General features: G+C 39.0%; 1 protein-coding gene across 3 annotated transcripts in view; it reads left to right on the forward strand.

The window, feature by feature from the left end:
* LSAMP (limbic system associated membrane protein) overlaps positions 1-22,799 on the forward strand; it is a 631,931-nt gene that overhangs the window by 389,414 nt on the left and 219,718 nt on the right. For all 3 annotated transcript variants that reach the window (XM_008146624.3, XM_054713959.1, XM_008146625.3), the window contains exon 3: positions 8,724-8,849. In XM_008146624.3, the coding sequence (XP_008144846.1) occupies positions 8,724-8,849 (126 nt within the window). The remainder of the gene's footprint in view (positions 1-8,723; positions 8,850-22,799) is intronic.

The following is a 22,799-nucleotide window of genomic DNA, read 5'->3' on the forward strand; positions in this document are numbered from 1 at the left end:
AGTAGCAGAGCTAGATTGTGTCATAATCCTACTTAATGCTGGTTCATTTATGTGTTCAAGTACACCTAGATGTTAGCATTATTTTTGAAACTGCCATTCCATTCGTAAAGAATAGAAAAAGCATACATTTCTTTAACATGTAACTTATGTGTATTTCATAGGTGTGTATTTTACCCAGTAGGTGTGTGTCTCAGTAGGTGAAAGAATATCACCTATTAGTTCAGAATTAGAACTATTAGGTGTGGCATTTTGATTTTACAATATTTTTAATAATGGAAAAACCTGAGAATATCCTGAAATAATGAATTTTGCTAGTGTTCTGAAAGGTGGATATCTAAATTATGTCTTTTTACTCAACATTTTAGGAAGTGTTCATCTAATAAACAATTCACTTTGGAACTGGCAATAGATACTAATAATGTGGTGTCCAAAAGATTAGAGACATACTTTTAAATATTTTGATAAAATTAATTTGCATGGTAAGTAAGGTTTACCTTTGCATGTTTCCCAAAAATATTGCTCTGGCCAATTTGGTAGCACTATATAGGGTATTTCTGAAACAAAAATGATGTATACATTTTATAATATTTCACATTTGGTATTGGGAAAATTGACCAAAATAATGGGAGTGGAAAACCTGGTTGTAGTTCACACCATAAATAAATTCTAGATTATTTAAAGAGTTCAGTATATAAAATGAAACAAAACATTAAAAGAAAAGAAGAAATAGAGATAAGTATTTTGCTGATCTAATGTTAGGAAAGAAACTAATATGCACAGAAGCAATAGAAGAAATCATAAAAGAAAGATTAACAAAGAAATGTAAAACTTCTGCAAAGGAATAATGATTGTGAAGTTAAGAAGTTAGAAATATGTTGGGGAGATTGCAAATATCATGACAGTAAAAGGTAAATTCCTTATGACATAAGGAGCTCTTATTAATCCAAACAAATTAAGGAGATTGCTGAAACTGAATAGGCTGGAAAAGATGAAATAAATGGGTCATGGCAATACATCTAGGAAAAAGTGATAAGTCACACTAATATCCTGTGAATAAAAAGTGTTAGGCAATATTCCAGAAATTAATCAAAACAAAAACAACAACCCAAACCAAACAAACATAAAAGAGTTCTGTGATAACCCAATAATTAAGAATTGAACATACGTAAATCAGTATTGCAGTGAATTTGATAAATGATTTATATTTGCTGGTACAAATAATATTAGCATATTGAACACTATTTTCTAAGTGGTCTTCCTTATTGAGAATTGAAATAAAGCAAAAAATACTTTTTGGAACCACTTTTGAAAGAGTGATTTTGACCTAGAGTTAAATTTGGGAAAGCTATAAACCTGGTGTAGTCCTGGCTTTGGCATTTCTTAGCTATGTGATTTTTACTCATTTTGCCCCCTGTGTCTACATCTATAAAATGGCAGTAATAATAACATACTTTTTACTTCCCAGAGTCTGTGTAAATATTTTACTAGGTAATAGAATAGAATAAAATCTCTGAATTGCTACTTTTTTATTTTATTTTATTGATTTTTTACAGAGAGGAAGGGAAAGGGATAGAGAGTTAGAAACATCGATGAGAGAGAAACATCGATCAGCTGCCTCTTGCACACCCCCTACTGGGGATGTGCCCACAACCAAGGTACATGCCCTTGACCGGAATCGAACCTGGGACCCTTGAGTCCGCAGGCCGACGCTCTATCCACTGAGCCAAACCGGTCTCGGCTGAATTGCTACTTTAATGTAACATTATCAATGATTAGAGGCACAGTGCACGAATTCGTGCACCAGTGGGGTCACTCAGCCTGGCCTGCAGGATTGGACCCAAACCGGCTCTCCCCTGAGGGGTCCCAGATTGAGAGGGTGCAGGCCAGGCCAAAGGACCCCACCCGTGCATGATAGGGGCCGGGGAGGGATGTGGGAGGTTGGCCAGCCAAGGAGGGACCTCAGGAGGGCTCCAGGGAGAGTCCAGCCCATCTCACTCAGTCCCAATTGGCCAGACCCCAGCAGCAAGCTAACCTACTGGTTGGAGTGTCTGCCCCCTGGTGGTCAGTGCACATAATAGCGAGCACTTGAACAACCTTAGCATATCATTAGCATATCACGCTTTGATTGCTTGAACGGCTGACTGGACAACCAGACACTTAGCATATTAAGCTTTTATTATATAGGATGGTGTAAATGTAAACTCCATGAATTACTACAGGCAACTAGAAAGGAACTATGAAACCATTTAACTAAAAAAACAACAAACAACAAAAAAAACAACCCTGAAAAATCTATAATTGAGGAAATGGGGCACCAAGTTTGTCTTGCTTCCTATGTTCCTAAAATTCAAACATTTCTCTGCCCCATGGTTAATTTTTTTCATTAAGAATCAAAGACATTGATAGTGAAATACATAACTAGAGGGTAGCTAAAGAAATATTGATAAAAACTGTCAGTGTTTTATTGGTTCAAAGGAAAAGCTTTCTCTTTTCTGACAAAAATTCAATGAGATGACTTCCTTTAGCTCAGAAAAGAATTAGGAGGAAAACTTTATTGTGTGTGTTGTTTTTGTGTAGTGTTGTTGCTCTGTAAGATTCAGTGGTCAAGAAAACAAAGACCCTCCTGTCTGCCTGTTTCAGTTTAATGGCAAGCACAGGTAAATAATCCAGCAATTAAGATTCAGTATTGTGGTGGAGAAAAAACAGGACACAGTGTTAAGAACATAGGAGGGGTACTTCAATCAATGTGAAGTCAGAAGGGGTTGGAGGAGGGGGTGGGGAATGATAGGATAATCTTCCTGGAAAAGTGAGCAAATAAACTGACAAGCTGAAACCTGAAGGAGGAAACGGGCTAACCATATGAAGAGTTGAAAGAAGAATATTCCATGTAGAAAAAAAAAAAAGAATGTTGCATGCCTGGAAGAAAATGATTATAGAATAGGAACCAAAGTTGTTTGATCTGACTGGATGATGCAATGCAAAGTGATTAGTAAGTAAAGCTGGAGAGAGAAACAGGGGCCAATAGTGAATGATCTATTAAGTCATATTAAGAAATTTGGATTTTATCTTGAGGGCAATAAGATTAATCAGGGGATACTATACTCATATTTGCAATTTAGGAAAAAAATTCTGATTGTTGTGTGGTACATGAATGACAATGAGCTTGAGGAGAAGAAGGCTAGAGGCAAAGAAACTAGTTATAATGCTCTTGCAGAAATTCGGGGGTGAGGGGAAGAAATATTGATGGCTGGAAAAAGCTAGTGGAAATAGGGATAGAAAGTAATGAATGAATCTGAAAATTCATTAGTCACAGAACTAGGGATCCATTTTATATGGGACATAAAGGAGAGAGAAGCTTCTCTTTTTGCTTGGGCAACTGTTTGCAGGATGACACCATTTAATGAGAGAGTAAACACAAGATAACAAGTGGGAAGGAAGATGATGAGTACTATGAGGAATATTGGGTTTCTGTGAGGCATATATGGAGATGTAGAAGAGTCAAAGAGAAAACTAGTATAAAGTTCATGAGAAAAATCTGGGCTGTGAATACTATTTAGGAATCATCAACAACATGCCTTACACTTCTGAAGCTGGAGAGTAGATGAGATTGCTCACAGTGAATAATAGGAAGAAAGAAGACAGTGAACAAACCCTCAGGAATATAGATATTTAAGGAACAGGACAAGGTAAGCCCCAGAGTTAAACTGGCAGGAGTGATCAGTTTAAGGGGATAGGGGGAAAAGCAGCTGAGTTTGGTGACCTAAAAACTAAGAAAAGTAAAGAATGGAAGAAAGAGGTTGTGGTCAACAAAGTAATATACTTTAGAGAAAAATAGGATAATAACAAATATTGTTCACTGGACCTAGAAACAATATGGTTTGAACAAATTGGCAAGCTTCCTGAAAGCAGTTTCTTTGGAGGTCAGTGAGGGAATCCAGATTGCACTGAAGTTTGGAGATGAACAGGAGATGAAGATGTTGTATAGAACAATTCCTTCAAGAAATGTGAGGAAAGAGAGAGGTGGAAAGTTGGTAGGAGGGCAACATGGAATTTGCAGAGGGATTTTTTTCTAGAGAAAAAGAACTACATCATCCTATATAATAATAGAGAAATATGCAAATTATCTGTTACAGCATCACGTCATAACCGGATCAGCAGGCTGTGTCCCTGCCCTTTGCTCAGGCAGCTGCAAGGCCCAGAGTAGGATAGGATACAATAGGAGGGGATAAGAAAGGAGAGGGAGAGGAGGCAGGCTTGCATGCAGACAGGACAAGAGGAGAAACAGAAATACAGAAAGGGAACAAGAAAAAGACGCAGGAATGGAAAAGGGAAGGAAATGTGGGGCTGCATGTGGGAGGGGGTGGTGACCACGGGAGGGGTGTGGGGGGGAGAGCAGGTACACCTGGTGAGGGGTGGGGCAGGAGCCCCACCCAGATGCAGGAGGAGGGCGGTGGCCCCTGGCACAGGCTGTTGGCAGGGAGGCACCCATGGGTCCGGGCAGTTGGACATCCCCCAAGGGCTTCCAGATTAGAGAGGGTGCAGGGGCCTGAGGGACCACCCCCCCCCCCCCGCATGCATGAATTTCATGCACTGGGCCTGTAGTCTACACTAATAAAAGAGTAACATGCCAATTGACCATACCTTTGCAACGCCCATCAGTCAATCAGGAGTGAGTATGCAAATTAACCCAACAAAGATGGTGGGTTAATTTGCATACACAGGTGCAGGGCAGAGGGGGGCGGGGCAGGATACTTGTGTTGTCTCCATGGCGACAACACAGGCATTCCGCACCACCCCAGCCACTCAGGGCCTTTGGGCAGCTTGGGAAAGCGGAAAGGCGGCTCCGGCCAGAGCTAAGGCAGTGCCAGCAGCCAGGGGAAGGAAGGCCCATTCTTGCACGAATCTTCGTGCATCGAGCCTCTAGTTTATAAATATTATGGGAAGAAGCTGCTACAAAGTACAGTAAAGTAGGAAGATAAATAATGAAACCCATTGATAGTGGCCCCGAGGAAGATGTGATACAATGTCAACATGATTATATTTCTAGCTATTCAACAAAAAGCACTTTTTGTACCTTTAGTATCTGAGATTCCGGACCTGAATATATTGTCCTTAACTAAAATAAATAATATAATTTGGTGGCCAAAACATAGTCCTGCAGTCAGTTGTTCTAGATTTTATTCCTGATTTTGTTACTACTTGTCTATGTTCCATTGAGCATATCTCAACTTGCATACCATGTAAAATTAAGGTTCTTGGTATATATTCCTCTCATAAAAGAGAGGTAATATAAGTAAATTGTATCATAGGTACTAACTTTGTGAGAGCTTGATCACTGAAGATTTTTTTCTGTTTTATAAATTTGAGTATTTTTATATTAGGGATATAGACCCTCCCCCTCACCAACTCCACTTTTTTTAAATATCAGAACACAGTTTTATTTCCTCCATGCTGTATTACTTGTAATTCAAAATTAGCTACAACCTGACTAATATGAGCACTTGTAATTACTGTATGGATTCCTATTATTGAGAAAGGCACCTAGAATGATTAAGTTCTGTTCTATCATAGCTTTATATTTTATTGGTGCTTTTTGTTTTGTTTTTTGTTTGTTTTGTTGTTGTTGTTTTTTAGAGATGTTCTGAAACCTTGCTTACTCAGTTGGGAATTAGAAACTTCCAATATTAAATGGCAGAACAGTTGGACATTCAGGAGCTCTTAGTTCTAAGCCCAGCCATAGTTCTTGATGGGATCACCCTCAGCAAGCCATTATACCTCTCTTGTGTCCTGTTCTGTTCTTTTCTATATAAAGGGTATAACCTTTCAGGTCCTCATTATAAAAGTGTAGAAGAATATATTGCAACTCAATGTATGGATCTAAGAAAACATCCCTTAACCCCAATAGATAAAAGGGGAACTGAAAAGTTGATAAATAGAAATTACTAAATAATGGGAACCAACAACATTCTATATCTGTCATTGGGTTTGGTTTGGAAACACTGGTTTCTACCCAGAAGCCATATAGGATGTCACTGTGTGAGGAGTGTGATGATGAGAGCTCTCTTCCCAGTTCTTCCTTGTGACACTCTGATCTGGTCATTTTCCCAAGTACCATCAGTGTCTCCTCACAGGATCTGTGGGGATTATATGTTTGTCAGTCAGCTGCCTCTACAAGCAGAAAGTGTTCCTGTTTTATTTGTCACCACACAGAGTTCCCATTAGATAGGAAAAGAGAGAAAAAGTAAGATTCTTGAATTCCTTCCTGCTCTCCTCAACACATACTTTCTCAGGGACAGCATAAGACACTAAGAGTAAAAAAAAGAAAATCACAGTCAAACCATAAACTCTGCTATTTATAATCGGTGCATAACCTCTGTGAAGAAATTTGGGAGTAATTCACTTGCCACTCCAGCCTACCAATGTGAGATCTAATGTGGCTGCCCTGAACACTAATGGAGTCAGATGGCAGTACCACTAGCCCTTGGGGACTCATTTCTCACATCACCAAAAAGTAATTGTCGTCATTTTCAGCCATCTGGTAGCCTGTATTGTGAAGATGAAGTTTCATTCAAGTAGTGCTTAAAAGCGTGAGCCCTGGAGTCTGCCTAGAGTCAAATCAGTTTTCTGCTTCTCACCTAGCGCCCTCTATACCTCACTTTCTCACCTATAAATAAAATTCTATGTATAGTAAATAACTCGAGTTAGCTATTATTAAATTGTTAGTAGTAGTGGTGATGACAGTTATTAGGAATAATCATATTTTTTGGTAATATCTACCTATCTGTGATATAGGCCTTATTAATTCAATTTTTAATTATCCAGCCTGCCACACACCAAGATGCTATTTAGAGACTTTCTATTGTAGTGATTAACCAGTGGTTTACTTATGGGGCTAGATTATAAGTAGCCAGGTTTTACTTTCTATATATATAAAGAGCCAGGGTCGTAACATCCAAAACAACTGAAGGCTCGACCGAATGCCAGGCTGCGCACGCAGCATGCAAGTGGGCTGATTTGCTGACCTCTTGGAGAGAGAGAGGCGGGGCTGATCAGTAGCAGCAGCAGCTGCTGGCGAGGCCTCTCTCTCTCCCAGAGGTCAGCAGTTCAGCCGCTCATCAGCAGCCTGGGGTGGCTGCTGATCAGCCCTGCCTCTATGATCAGGGCCGGAGATAGGCCCATAGATGCTGACTGGCATAGGAACCGACCAATCAGAACCAAATATGGGTGAACTGCAAAGGCAGAACCTAAGGTGGGGGCTGAAGAGGGGTTTTAAGGGCAACAGTTGTTTGGTGTAAGGTGTAAGAAAGAGATTCAATTCTTTAATGACCAGTTTGGCAGTATAGTGCATATGGCTGGCTATCAGTCCAGATATAGGGATTATGTATTTTTGTCTGCCAAGAGCATCTCCTCCTGCTGAAAAAGGCTCCCCTCCCCCATTTAAGCAATCCTATCCTATATAATCTATCTATACTAATAAAAGGGTAATATGCTAATTAGACCGGGTCAACTGGCTATCTTCCAGATGTCCAACTTCCTTCCAGACAAAGCCATGTTGGTGGGGGCTGAGGCAGAGGCAGTTAGGGGTGATCAGGCCGGCAGGGGAGGGCAGTTGGGGGTGAGATCAGGCCTGCAGGGGAGAGTAGTTGGGGGCAAGATCAGGCCAGCAGAGGAGGGCAGTTGGGGGCGAGATCAGCCCAGCAGGGAAGATCAGTTAGGGGCGATCAGGCAGGCAGGCAGAGGCAGTTAGGAGCGATCAGGCCAGCAGGGGAGGTCAGTTGGGAGCGAGATCAGGCTGGCAGGGGAGGTCAGTTGGGGGCAAGATCAGGCCAGCAGGGGAGGGCAGTTGGGGGTGAGATCAGGCCAGCAGGGGAGGCAGTTGGGGGTGAGATCAGGTCAGCAGGGGAGGTCAGTTAAGGGTGATCAGGCAGGCAAGGGAGAGCAGTTAGGGGCAAGATCAGGCCAGCAGGGGAGGGCAGTTAGGGGAAATCAGGCAGGAAGGCAGAGGCAGTTAGGGGCGATCAGGCAGGCAGAGAGGTTAGGGGCAATCAGACTGGCAGGGAGGCAAAGTAGGGGTGATCAGGCAGGCAGGCAGAGGGGTGATCAGGCAGGCAGGCAGGTGAGTGGTTAGAAGCCAGTCATCCCGGATTGCGAGAGGGATGTCTGACTGCAGGTCATATATCCCCTGAGGGGTCCCAGATTGGAGAGGGTGCAAGCCAGGCTGAGGAACCACCCTCCATGCATGAATTTCATGCACTGGGCCTCTAGTATATTAATATAACTATGAAATGTTATATTAAATAACACTTTTTTCCTGACATTTCAAGAGAGATTAGATTATACTCATTTTATATATATATAAGAAAATGTAAGTAACAGTAATAAAAATTTATTCTTAATATGTATGTGCACAATCTCTAATAGCCAAAAAAAGTCATTCTAATCAGAAATGATCTGAGTCATTTTCATTATACTCCTCTGTGTACTTCCTATAGCACTTGGCCTTACTGGAAAGAGTCTCACCTTATAGTAAGACTCATGCTTTTTATTTGCTCACTAAATGTCTAGGAGGTCCTCAAACACCTTAGCTTCTTAACCCCCAACTTCCGAGGTCTAAAGTTGTAAGAGTACTTAACTCATATTTGCCACTTCCAGGTGCACGGACCAATGCTGCAAACCTGACTTACTGACATAGTTACATATTCCGTTTGCTTTTGTCTTTACAGTTCCACCAAAGATCTCCAACATCTCCTCGGATGTCACTGTGAATGAGGGCAGCAATGTGACCCTGGTCTGCATGGCCAATGGCCGTCCTGAACCTGTTATCACCTGGAGACACCTTACACCAACTGGTAAGCAACCCTCCAGTCTCCACAATGCCACACACTGTGTAAGAGATCCCCACACTTCTGAGATTCAGGTGGATCTGAAAGGCAAACATGTATCTTGTTATTATAACACTAATAGAATTGTGACATAGAAGTTATTTAGGGTCCTCCCTGGTCTTAGCTAATGTGTTCATTTCTATAAAGTCTACAACTATGGTACAAATGTATATATATTTTTTATTTTATTTTCAGTAGAACACACCCCAAGGCAATAAATATAGAAGCATTAAATGTCTTAAATTACTTCATATTATGTTTAAAATGTATTCCAGTTTGGTGCTTAAGTGTCTTGGGGCACATGTTTTGTATAGATTACATTTACATACTTTGTGTGTGTTTTTATTTTGCTTTGATTTTAACTATAGTTTCCTAATATGCAACACCTTGTGAAGAAAATTTTCAGGAGAAATACAAAATTGTGACTTCTATTGCCCTGTCCTTGGCACCTGGCTCAGTGAAGGGGCATTAGGCATGGACTGGGCTGCATGACTTTATTATGGATCCCTACCTATTGATACTAATTCATTAAAAGTCAGAATTTCATTTTACCAGGAATGTTTTCTGCATTCTCTCCTCCTCTTTTCCACCACCTTCACCATAACTGGGTTCTCAGGTCCTGCTGCTTTTTGAACTTCATTTAAATATTTTACCAAATTATTAAGGATTAACTATATGCATACTCATCTACAAATTACATTTTTTTATGTGCAAAATCATACCTTTGCAAATGACAGCCTTTGTAGAATGGAGCCTGCTATTTAGTTTTTCTATAAAGAGGAAGTGTGGATCAATTAGTCTTATGAAATATCATTTCTTTTAGCAGATAGCTCCCAACTTTTAACTGACTTATACCTGATATTCTCTTAAAGTTTCTTTATAAAAGTATCTAGAGATTAATTTACAACAATTTTTATTTTGGAACAAACACCATACAATAGTTGTTGTACAAAGCTAGACATACAAGGAAAGCTATCCTGAGATATTTTAAAAGGCCAGAATAGTATTTGGTTATAGCGTCTTAAAAAAACACACAACTCTGTATTTTGTGGTGTGAGGATATTGGCCTTCATTTTATGTTAGCCCTCAAATTAATGTATCAAGTGAAGTGTGGACCAATCTATGGAACAGTCTTTTATTTAAGCAGATAGTCTTACTAGAAGCTTCTACTTTCTTGAGAAAAATGTTACTCAGTACCCATCCTCACTGTTAATGTATGCAACATGTCATTTATTTATAATATATAAGAACAATAAATGAGGTACTTATTTTATACATCAAGCTCATTTCCTCTCAAACCCATTTTATACCCTCACATGGGAAAAAATACATATGGAGGGTAATTTGAAGTATGAACCTCTGGGTATCACACACCTTTCCCCTGGATTGAATTAAACCACCAGAGCACATTCTACTTGAATAGAATTATGTCATCCCCCAAATTTATACCACCTACCCCTGTCCCAAGTAGAAGTGCTTTTACTGAATGACAATCCCATATAATAAAAGCCTAATATGCTAAGTGTCCAGTCATCCAGTCAGTGGTTCAACCAATCAAAGATTAATATGCTAATGATATGCTAAGGCCGCTCAACTGCTCACTATGATGTGCACTGACCACCAGGTGGCAGACGCTCTGACTGGTAGGTTAGCTTGCTGCTGGGGTCCAACCGATCAGGACTGAGTGAGATAGGCCAGACATGCCCTGGAGCCCTCCTGCAGTTCCTCCCCAGCTCCAATCATGCACCAGTGGGGTTCCTGGGTGCTGGCCTGTGCCCTCTTGCAATCCTGGACCCCTCGGGGGATGTCAGAGAGCCCGTTTCAGCCCGATCCTGCAGGCCAGGCCAAGGGACCCCACTGGTGCACGGATTCGTGCACTGGGCCTCTAGTTTGTTATAAAAACTATTGGTCCCCATTTAAAGATGTCATAAAAGATCTCCTCTAAAATTATTGCTTTTGTTGTAACCTTTTTGAGAGATAGTTAATTTTATTACATAGTTTCCATTTCAAGGACCCTTTAAAGAAATTGCTATTTATTTTCATTTTTCTATTGTCCTTTTTCTAAGCAATGGTTTGTTCTTCTATAAATGAACCCAGTGAGTTTTTATAAGTGATTGTGAATCCTTCATTGTATTGACTATTACCAAAGGTAGAGCCAAATTTATGGCCCATTTATAAAAGAATATAGGAATCCTATGTCAATTACAAGTTAACAATATGGATTTTAAGCAAACTACATGAATTTTATGGCATCAAATTCTTGCTTTCTTCTTGTTTTCTTACCATTATTTCAATATTGTCTCACCTTCTATACTTAATTTAAATGTATATATAATATATTCTTTATAATCTCTTAATTTCTGAGAAAAAGTTGTAAAGAACAGAAGAAAGAAGGAAGATGGATTGTATTCAATTTATAATCAAGAAATGAACTACATTAATAAAACTATTTTATTTTTTTAAGTGCACTATTGCCTAGTAAATGTTTTTTCTCAGGCAAACAATGCTATTAGTGACCTGAATCTAAAGATATGTTCTTTTTCTATCCCTTGTTTTCAGAAAAATAGTTAGCTAGAATCAGAGTTTCAAGGCTTAGTCTAGGAGTTTAGAACTTCATGGCTAACTCTGGTAAACTTTAAAAAAAAAAATATATATATATATATATATATATATATATATATATATATATATATATATATTTTACTGATTTTTTTAGAAAGAGAGAAAGAGAGTGCAATAGAGAAATAGAAACATCAATGAGAGAGAAACATCAATTAGCTGCCTCCTGTATGCCCCTACTGGGTATTGAGCCTACAACCCGGGCATGAGCCCTGACCCAGAATGTAACCATGACTTCTTGGTTTATGGGTCAAAGCTCAACCAATGAGTCACACTGGCTGGGCTCTAGTAAACTTTTTAGTGATAATGAACATGTGATTTGAACTCTGAATAACCTGGTTATACATGATGTTTCAAGTCAACAAAGGCCATAGGTAGACCAGATATTCCACAGTAAAGGCAGCATCTAGATACACTAAGAGAACCCCAAAAAATCAACTAGAAAAATAGGTGTATTCACAGGGGTTTCCAATAGGCAGACCAGGAGGCAGCAAACTACATCTCCTAGGCCAAATTCAGCCTGCTCCACTTTCATACAGCCTGCAAGCTAAGAATGGTTTTTAAATGGTTAGGAAACATTTCAAAAGAAGAATTCTATTTTTGTTATGAAAAAATATATGACATTCACATTTCAGTGCCCATGAATAAAGTTTTATGGAAACACAGCCATGCTCACTCATTTATATATTGTCTATCACTCACTGCCTTTGCCCTAAAACAGCAGAGTTGAATAGTTGAAACCAAGGTGGCTTAACCCCAAAGCCTAAAATGTTCTCTATCTGACCTTTTAGAATATAGTTTACAGACAGACTCCTGTTCAAGCCTATGTCTTGGAGCATAGGAGGATTTCTGCACTCATCCTTAACGCTATAGGGCTTTGGAGATATCATCCATTTAGTTCCTAAGGACATCTCAAGGGAAAGAACTTTATTCCTCTATAATACTCTATCTAGGTCCTCTCTGTGGGTCAAATTCTATTCTGGCGCATGCAAAACTAACTCCTGCTGCATTCACAGACTCAAGGGCAAACTCCAGTTCTCCCTTACAATGGTATTAATTCCCCAGCCCACACTTTCATCTCTTTCACATCTGACCTAAATAAGCATCTATCTGATCATAATCATATTCCTGGGGACAGGAGAGAGAATTTGTCTTTCCTGTCCTATAAAGGAAACTAGGACTTATTTTTTCATTTTTGTTTTTTGTGGATTATTTTCCTTTTTTCAAAAATTGAAAATGGGATGATCCTTTTCAGCCTGTCTTGCAAAAGCCTTTCTTGGAGACACCCAAAGAAGAGGCTGTGCTCCCTGTGTGACAGCAAGGCTACCTGCAACCCGTGGCCTTGTGAGAAAAAAAAAAACAAAAACCAGCTAGCTTTGTTCAATTATTAATTGTGCCTTCAACAGTACAGAGTGTGACTGGCTGGCAGAGGAAACGTACCTGTAATTAGCTCGACCCCACAGGGACTCTGAGCCCTGAAAGGGGGAAGATTCCATGCAGGGTTCACAAGGACCTGATTACCTGTCCTTTGATGACATGGGGGGAGGAAGGGAAGGAAGTGCAAGGTATATTTTTTATGAGTGGAAGAATATTTTTACCTCTTGATTCAGGTTTTATATTTTTAATTTTAGGTTGGGCCGTTTTATTTCTCTTTCTTTTGACACCTGAAATTACTCTTTCAAGTATACTGCTAATGGTCTTAAAGCAGGACGTTAGAAGAATTGTGAATCCTTCATACATATAAAATCAAAACATATGTATACCGGACTGAGATGGAGGAAAGGAGATTGATGCTTTCTGTGGTTGTCTTTCCTGTATTTCTGATTTCTTCATTTTCTCTCCTCTTATTCTGTATAGTCAAAATGATGTGCCATGTATGTGGTGGTTAAATGTGACCTATTTTCTCCCTTAATTAAGTTAGGCTTTCATAATCCTGTAACTCCCAGAGGGCAATTGCACCATAACATGTATTTTCTATAGAGTGTTTGATCTCCCTTCTGTGAGCCATGCTACTCTCATCTTCTCTTAACTTTGTTTCTAAATCTTTCTTCTCACACTCCAGAGGAAGTCTCTTTCTCAAGCATGCCTCGTGTGGTGTCAAGATTGTTCAGGGTTACAGGAAGTTTTTATGCATTTCATTTCTATAAAGGTTTTTACAACCTCAGTAGCTTTCTATACCTGAAAGAAAGAAAGAAAAAAAAAAAGCACATTGACCATTCACGCTGAGAACATCTTAATCAGTGCTATACAATTCTCTGTCCAAGCCAAAGGCCAGATGTGGCATTGACACAAAGTAAGACGTATTTTGTATTTTGGTGGAATGGGTGGGAAAACATTGTGCTGGGAGGAGCCCAGGGGACTCTGGAGAATCTGAAATCCCATTTTCTCATTGGATATTGGGTTTTAAACATTTGGCTGGACATTTCCTCTTAATTCATTTCTAAGTTTGAATCTTGACAGTACTTTTAAACTCCATTAATGCTTTAACCCCATCTGTCTTACTTCTAATTTTTTAACTCAACCACTTACTATTATTTTCAGCCTAGACTCTGTCCTCAAGGCTTAGGAAAAATATATAATGTTAAAATATGCTCATTTATTTAAATTCCAGAAGTACGTGTTATAGGTAATTATCATCTGCTCTTTTTAGTTAGCATATTAGAATAGACAGGACCTCACACTTCACACAGAGAGTATATGATCTACAATTTAAGTTTCAGGAAATTCTTTCTCTAAGATTTTTTTTCTTATATGGACCTTCCAGAAGGTTCTGTGGGTCAATCTTGGTAGTATATGAATGTGGAAGAATCAAACCTGGACACTTTGCAGGCAAAGGCTCTTGACTACTTGGTAACAATATAAATGAAAGTAATGGTGCAACTTGTTCTATTCGTTGTTTTAATTTATTTCTTGCATTTTTATTTTTAATATTCCATTTTTCTTTACAAACAGCAGAAAAAAATTTGCTGCTGCTCTCTTTTCATTGTCTTACTTGCATATTGTTTCTTAAATATCTCATCTGTCAATACAGAATTATATCCAAATTATCCTTTATCTCCATTTCATAATTTGTTCTTTGGGCAAGAAATATTTATGGAATGCTCACTTTATAAAAGGAAAAAATGAAGAGCATGGCAGACATGGTCCCTGCACAAATGGAGCTTGTAGTTCAACGAGAAAGCAGAACATTAAACTAATAATTGCATGAATAACCCTTTGATTAGATTTATATAGTATAAAGGAAAATTATAGCATTCAATAAAGTCATAAAACAGGGCCATATAGTAAAATCTGCAAGGCCAGCAAGGCTGCCCTGAGGGGAACTTATGCTGAGACCTCCAGGATGAAAGGACCTGGCCAAGAAAATAGGGAGATAAGAGTGTCCCAGGCAGAAAAAAAAAAAATATATATATATAATGCATTTAAGAATCCAGGGAGCATCTTTATGTGAAACCATGATGTCAATGTTTAATTATGCTACCTTTGTTAATATTTAAATCTCTTTTTAGCACACATTATTTTTCTTTTACTTTTTAATATTCCTGTCTTCTTTTCAAAGAAAAATAAATAAAACACTTGCTATATATTTTTTTCAGTATCTTACTTCTATACCGGTTATAAATATACAATGCTGAATATACCAGTATATATACTTTACCAGTATAGCAGGTAAATATAGACAGTTGTTTGTGTGTATGAAAATATTAAGTTTAAGTCAGAAACCTATTCTTTTCCCACACAGATGATTTCAAAATAGCCTAATAAAGTCAACACAAACTCTTTTTCAGTAACCTTATCATGAAAACAAATGGGCAACTTAGAAAACAAAGACTACGTGCCCTAACCTGTTTGGCTCAGTGGATAGAGCGTTGGCCTGCAGACTCAAGGGTCCCAGGTTCGATTCCAGTCAAGGGCATGTACCTTGGCTGTGGGCACATATCCAGTAGGGAGTGTGCAGGAGGCAGCTGATCGATGTTTCTCTCTCATTGATGTTTCTAACTCTCTATCCCTCTCCCTTCCTTTCTGTAAAAAAAATCAATAAAATATATTAAAAAAAAAAAAGAAAACAAAGACTACGAAATTTAACCACATGATTACTGGCATCCTCACCTTAAAAACCCTGCATAAGACTTCCAATAATAGCACTGTCAACCTTTAAGCCATGGGAGGATCTCCACAACCAGCTGTGCTGGCCATTCTGAGGAGTATTGAACAAATGTCCTAGCACCACGTCGGCATCTCTCATCAAACCTCCAGAATACTCTTTTCAAAGAGAAATTAATCACCCTAGACGTGTCCTTGAAGGGCTAGCTTGGCCTTGGGTGCTCCAGAACATTGTAGAAGCTTGGGTAGGGGAGGGAGAATAGTTTAATCATAAACTTTGTACATGATCTAATAAAGCATAAAAGTTCACATCTCTCAGTATCTCACTACTCCAAATATCTTTGCCATTATTCCAAATAGTTTGTATTTTCTCATTTAAAATAGGTGTAAACATAGAATTGTTATCAAGAGAATGAAAAGAGAATATGTAAGCAAATTTCTTAGTTTAGTATTAGATATTATTGATATTCTTATTTTATTATTTATTTTAATTATACTCATACATTAGCTTCCTATAATGATAATTTGGGGGAGACTAATAATTTGATTGAAAACAACCTCAATGCTATCTTTATCCAGGTCTATTTTCCATTTCAATACAACAACTTGGGAGATTTTTTAAATGTTCTTATCAAGATAACATTTACCATTTTATGTCTTACACTGAGGCCTGATGCATAAAGATTCATGCAAGAATGGGCCTTCCTTCCCCTGGCTGCCAGCAGCACCTTGGCTCTGGCCGGAGCCTTCTTTCTGCTCCAGCCCAGAGCCACCTTTCCACTCCAGCCCGGAGTCGCCTTTCTGCTCAGGCCTGGAGCTGCCTCTCTGCCTTCCCACGCTGCCCAGTGGCCCGGAGCAGCTGGGGTGGTGCAGAATGCCTGTGCTGTCGCCCCGCCCCCAGCCACTCGGTGCCTATGTATGCAAATTAACCCACCATCTTTGTTGGGCTAATTTGCATATTCACTCCTGATTGGCTGGTGGGCATCACAAAGGTATGGTCAATTAGCATGTTACTCTTTTATTAGGCAGATTGCATCACATCTCAACAAACCCACTGGAGGTGTACCTTTTTCAAAAAGTGCATGACAACAGTGTCATGTTAGAGAGAGATTTTCTAAAGTAGCTCATTCATGTATCCATGCTTCTCCTAGGGGATAGTTTATACTGAGTCTGGCTACGTAACAGCAAATATATATATAGAACCTACAAGTTGTAAAATTGCAGCAACCTTTTTTTGAACAAAATTGATGTTGCAACACCAGAAAAATGACCTATGATTTTCATGATTGAGCCACTGAGCAGTAACATTGAGGTTCCACAATAAAAACAAAACAAAAAAGAAAGCAGTAAGTATAGTTTTTTGGAGAGGCATATCAAAAAGATCAAAGTGATTGTGAAATTATGGCAATGGGCAGATATTAACACAATGCAAGTCATTAAGATAAGTGCAGGTTAATTTATTTAGGAGCCAAACAAACCACTGTATAAGAAGAGACAGTAGGACTCACAGTGTATTGATTTGGCTCACTTATACAAGAAAAAGTGATAGGTTATCTTATGGACCACCTACAGTTAACTGTGGGATCTTGACTGTGAATGTCAGCTTAGTCTATCCTAAGAATCCTCATGAGATGTCAGAATAGATCTAACCGAGGTTCTTGATAAGGAGCGTAATCCTAGCTCCCACGAATCAAGACATTAACTGAGGGTGGTTGGGAGCAAAGGAACTAGAGGATAAACTGCAAGAGATGCTCAGAGAACAAAATTAAGATTGTCTGAGTTAGAAAATTGAGAGTGAAACTGAACTCGTTTTTTTCCTTTTTTCTCCAAGAATGATGCATTTGATATATTGTCTTGATTCTACCTCCTTAGTAGTTACCAATTCATTCTCTTTTCCAAAAATTGTCATTGTCAAAATGAAGATAAACCAACATTTTCTCTCACCTGTATTTCAACAGTTATTCAATTGGACCCTTTGCTACTAGATATTTTCCCCTACTACAAAAACACTATTTCTAAATATTAAAATGGTCAAGTTGATTTTTCTGTTTAATTTCCCAACTCTCTAATGCTTTTGGGATAAAGTTCCAACTACTGAGCATTAAAATCCTTCATTCAACTTATTCTACTAAACCCCTAACCATTCAACTTTATGCAGTCGATAGACTATAGTAATTATATTTCAAAAATATGCATTATCCACTTCTTTTGAGCCTTTACAGATTTGAAATATGTTTTCTTATCCCTCTATGTCATCATTTTGCCAGTATAACTTTCTCTGGCAAGACTTTTGGCACTTCCTCCAGGAAGCCATATCATAGAACTAATAAAATAGCATTTTAATTATGTGTAACATAGATTTTAGGATCTATAAAATGGCTGAGAAGTTTTTGCAAATTTCAATAAAGTTTTCTGGCCAGGTCCCGTTAAAATCTTTCACTTGTGTTGTACTGATGTGCTGAGTCACTTCTGACTTGCATCATCCATTAGTCTATAGAGAATGCTCTGAAATCCTCAGTCTTAACTCAGTTACTCTGAAATACTCTTTAACATCCTTTTTTGTTTAGCAATTGTTCTCCTCACAGTTATCACACTCAGTAATTGTATTAACATTTGTTTACTTGTTTTAGTATTTTCCTTGTGAAAGCAGGTACCTACACGTCCTAAGATCCATTATAGTGCTTAGCACAGAGTAAATACTCACTATTTATGAATGAATAAATGAATTACATATTCTAAATAAATCTCAGACTCGATTAGAACCTGCTTACTGTTTAGACTTTAAGAACAAAATCATCATAAACTATGCTTGCCCTGGCCTGTGTGGCTCAGTTGGTTGCACATCATCCCATACACCAAAAGGTCACCCACTCAATTCCCGGTCAGTTTATATGCCCTTTGTGTCCCTAGTCAGGGTGTGTACAGAAGGCAACTGGTCAATGTTTTATTCTCACATTGATGTTTTTCTCTTTCTCTTCTCTGTCTCTAAAAAACAAACAAACAAACAAACAAAAACAAAACAAAAACACCAGCCCAGCTGGCATGGCTCAGTGATTGAGCATTGACCTATGAACCAGGAGGTCATGGTTCAATTCCTGGTTAAGGCACATGCCCAGGTTTCAGGCTCCATCCCCAGTGTGGGTGTGCAGAAGGCAGCTGATCAATGATTCTCTCTCATCATTGATGTTTCTATCTCTCTCCCCCTCCCCCTTTCTCTCTGAAATCAATCTATATATATATAAAAGGCTAATATGCAAAGTGTCCCCTTGGGAGTTTGATGGGGAGACCAGTAGTTTGATAACTCGCTATGATGTGCTCTGACCACCAAGGGTGGTGCAGAATGAAGGAAGGCCCCGGCTGGCAGCCAAAAGGCCCTGATTGGCCCTGATTGCCAGCCAGGCCTAAGGACCTTACCTGTGCACAAATTTTGTGCACTGGGCCTCTAGTAAAAATATAAAAACACACACACACACAAACAAATAAAAATCAATAAAAACATGAATTTTTAAAACTATAGTTTTGTTTTATTGAATAATATACATTTCAAATATATAGGATATTTTCTTTCAATAAGACACTCTGTGAAATGTTTACTGCAGATTTTTATAACTGGAAATTTTTGTTTTGTGAATGTGTGGCAATAAAGCTTTTAGCACTGTCACTGCAATGAACTAGTGCTATAGTGAAGGTTGGGGATTGGGTGCCAGAAGTTCAGGCCCACCTGGTTTTGGTAGTAGAGAACAGTTGACAGGTTGAGTCAAAGAACCTCCTTTGCAAGACAGGAGCCTCCATTGCAGAGCCATAAGTTTTATAATACCTCCTGTGATTCACTATAAACCAGTCCTCCTGGGTGTAGCCACCTGTGGCGTAGTTGTCATTTCCACTATTAGATAACCAATTGGATTTCTGGATCTGGCCAATCATCAGAATTTCCTAGAGGCAAATTTAAAAAATTAAAAAAAAAAAAAGATTCCCTGGCTCAACCCATACTTTAATGATCTCTTTCAGTGAATTCTGAGACTCTGTAGGATTAAAGCCTCCCAGTGAGTCAAATGACCAGCCAGGTGAGCAGAATGGTGACGAAGTAAGCACAGGAGGGCAAGCAGCGTTAAAGGAGTGATTTTCAACTGTATTGTGCTGGGAAGTCATCTGGAATCTTGTGAAAATGCAAATTTGGTACTCTATTTTGCCCTTGTCCATGAGCTATGTATATAAGTAAATAAGTACTTTGGTTTATTTCTTCTCGTCCTCCCCACCCCACATTGAGGTATGTCAGTCTGTTCCATGCCTACCTGCTTTGGCTCTTATTTTGTTGGTCAATTCATTTCCCTGGGGTGGGGCAGGTAGGGGCTGGGAGTAGCGAGGGTCAGGAGGGTGGGATATATCTGTAATATTAACAACAATAAAAATACATTAAAAAATAAAAATAATGCAAATTCTGATTCACTAGGTCTGGGATGGGTCCTGAAATTTGCCTTTCTAATAATAGCACCCACGTAATATTGGTGCTATGATTCCATGGACCACATTTTAAACATCATTCTGGATCTTGAGATCAAAGTAAGTTGGAAGATCCTAGGATGTATAAATAGTCTAGTACAGAGAAACACGTAGGTAAGTCCCAAAAGGTAAATAGTATTCACCAAATATTATTACAGTTTTTTAAATATTTTAATTTCTCTATTCCACCCTAAAGATTCAGAGATGGTTCAGAGAATAATAAAGATAGTTATGGTTTTGAGAAGTAAGATTGATCCTTGCCTATCAAGGTTGGACCATGATCAACAGAACTGGCATAACCTTGGAACTTTATAGAGATGCAGAATATTGAGCTCCACTCTAGACCCACTGAATCAGAATCTGTTTTTTATCAAGATTCCTGGGATTGTTTGTGTGCACTTTAAATTTTGAAAAGCCCTACATTAGAGGTGACGAGTTTTTGTGTGCAGACAAAGCTGTTTTCCTAATTATTTGAAGTGTAGAAATTAAAGAACTTTTCCCACTCTTCTACCAACTAGTAACCCTAAACTTCACCCCCACTTCTCTTCCCTCGAAATGCATTCCTACCAAGAAAACAGAAAAAATTGTGGGGTGGGGTTAAAACACTGTGCCATTAAATATGGCTTGGAAAGCAATACATCTAATGATTTATCTACTTCATCAGATGCTGCTGCTAAATATTTTAGGAAAATTTAGCCTAGTGTGTGAGGAAATACTATCTGAATGACAGTTGCCACTTTTCTCATCATCCTATATAATAAAAGCCTAATATGCTAAGTGTCGGGTTGTCCAATTGTCTGTTCAACCAATCAAAGTGTAATATGCTAATGATATGCTAAGGCAGCTCAACCACTCTCTGTGACATGCACTGACCACCAGGGGACAGACAGTCAACTGGTCAACCAGTCACTATGATGTACACTGACCACCAGGGGGCAGATGCTCAATGCAGGAGCTGCCCCCTGGTGGTCAGTGCACTCCCACAGGGGGGCACTGCTCAGCCAGAAGCCAGGCTCACGCTGGCAAGCACAGTGGTGGTGGCGGGAGCCTCTCCTGCCTCTGTGGCAGCACTAAGGATGTCTGACTGCTGGCTTAGGCCCGCTCCCTATGTCATCACTACGAGAGGATGCAGGCTGGGCTGAGGGACCCTCCCCCCACCGAGTGCACGAATTTTGTGCACAGGGCCTCTAGTCTTTTATAATGGCTTTATCTTCAAAACATAGACAATAACATGTGCCCTGCCTGCCTCACTCTGCTGCTTAGAGGGATCAAATAAGATAATGAATATGCAAGTAATTTGAGAAGTGTAAAGCTCTCTACAAATGTAAGGGATTCACAGGAAGAGTGACTTTGTAGAAAAAAAATTGAAAATTTAGAGTCAGAGAGCCTGGGTTCGAGTCTGTTCTCCACCATTTAATTTCTTTGAGCTTTCAGATAAGTCATTTAAGTTCTCAACTTTCCATAGGTAAAATATGAAAGTAATACTTGCTTATCTATCAAGATTCATGTGTTGCCTTAAGTGAGATAATGTGTATACGAATAGCATTATTCATGCCCTGGCCGGTTTGGCTCAGTGGACAGAGCATTGGCCTGCGGGCTCAAGGGTCCCAGGTTCGATTCCGGTTGGGGGCATGTACCTGGGTTGCGGGCACATCCCCAGTAGGAGGTGTGCAGGAGGCAGCTAGTCAATGTTTCTCTCTCATCGATGTTTCTGACTCTTTATCCCTCTCCCTTCCTCTCTGTGAAGAATCAATAAAATATATTTTAAAAAAAAAAAAAAAAAAAGAATAGCATTATTCAGGTGCTATTTTTCATTACTATTATCTTAGATTCTGCAATGCAAAATATAAGCCTAAATTACAATAATCTTTTTGGGGTAATGGTAGAAAAGACTGACTGCAAGACTCTAAAGCACTCCATTTGACCCAAATAAGTAACAAACCAGTGGTTCTCAGGTTGTGGTCCCCAAACCAGCAATATAGGCATCACTTAGGAACTTGTTAGAAATGCAAGTTATCAGACCTCACATCAGACTGACTGAATCTGAAACTCTAGGTTGAATGATTTGTAGTTTAATAAGCCCTTCAGGTAATTCTGATGCACATTAAACTTAGAGAACTCCTGCAGTAAAGAAAACACATGTTTTTGAGAGAGAATTGTGTGCTATTTTTACCAAGCACAAGGATGGGAGCACTTGAGATTCTTTCTGTGTAATAATAAATCAATAGGGAAATTTTTTTATGATGTGGAGAAAAAGAGAGAGAGAGAGAGAGAGAGAGAGAGAGAGAGAGAGAGACTTAAGACAATTTGATATATAAATGCACTATCGCATTTCTATGGTTAGACTTTCTGTCACTTTAGATGAAGAGGTTTAAAAGTAACAACTGCACAGAAATTTCCACTTTGTCTTTTTCCATCTACAGTCTAATAATGTTGGAAGCGAACATATCACTTAAAATATGCAAACATTTCTGAAATCTTTATCCTTCTCTAGACATATTTCTTTTTAAGTCTCCCAGTAGACTTGAAAAGGAATATGAGGCTGCAATTAATTCTATGAAAATGGAGAAACCTCAATAGATAACTCAACTGGGGTCACATTGCCCACAAAAGACATGCCTATTAAATTGCCCCATGTCACTTGAACATTTGTGAGAAGCAGGATACTTTGCAAAAACTGCCTTGGCATTTCTT

This window comes from Eptesicus fuscus, chromosome 3, assembly GCF_027574615.1.
Source record: "Eptesicus fuscus isolate TK198812 chromosome 3, DD_ASM_mEF_20220401, whole genome shotgun sequence".
NCBI classification, from domain to species: Eukaryota; Metazoa; Chordata; class Mammalia; order Chiroptera; family Vespertilionidae; genus Eptesicus; species Eptesicus fuscus.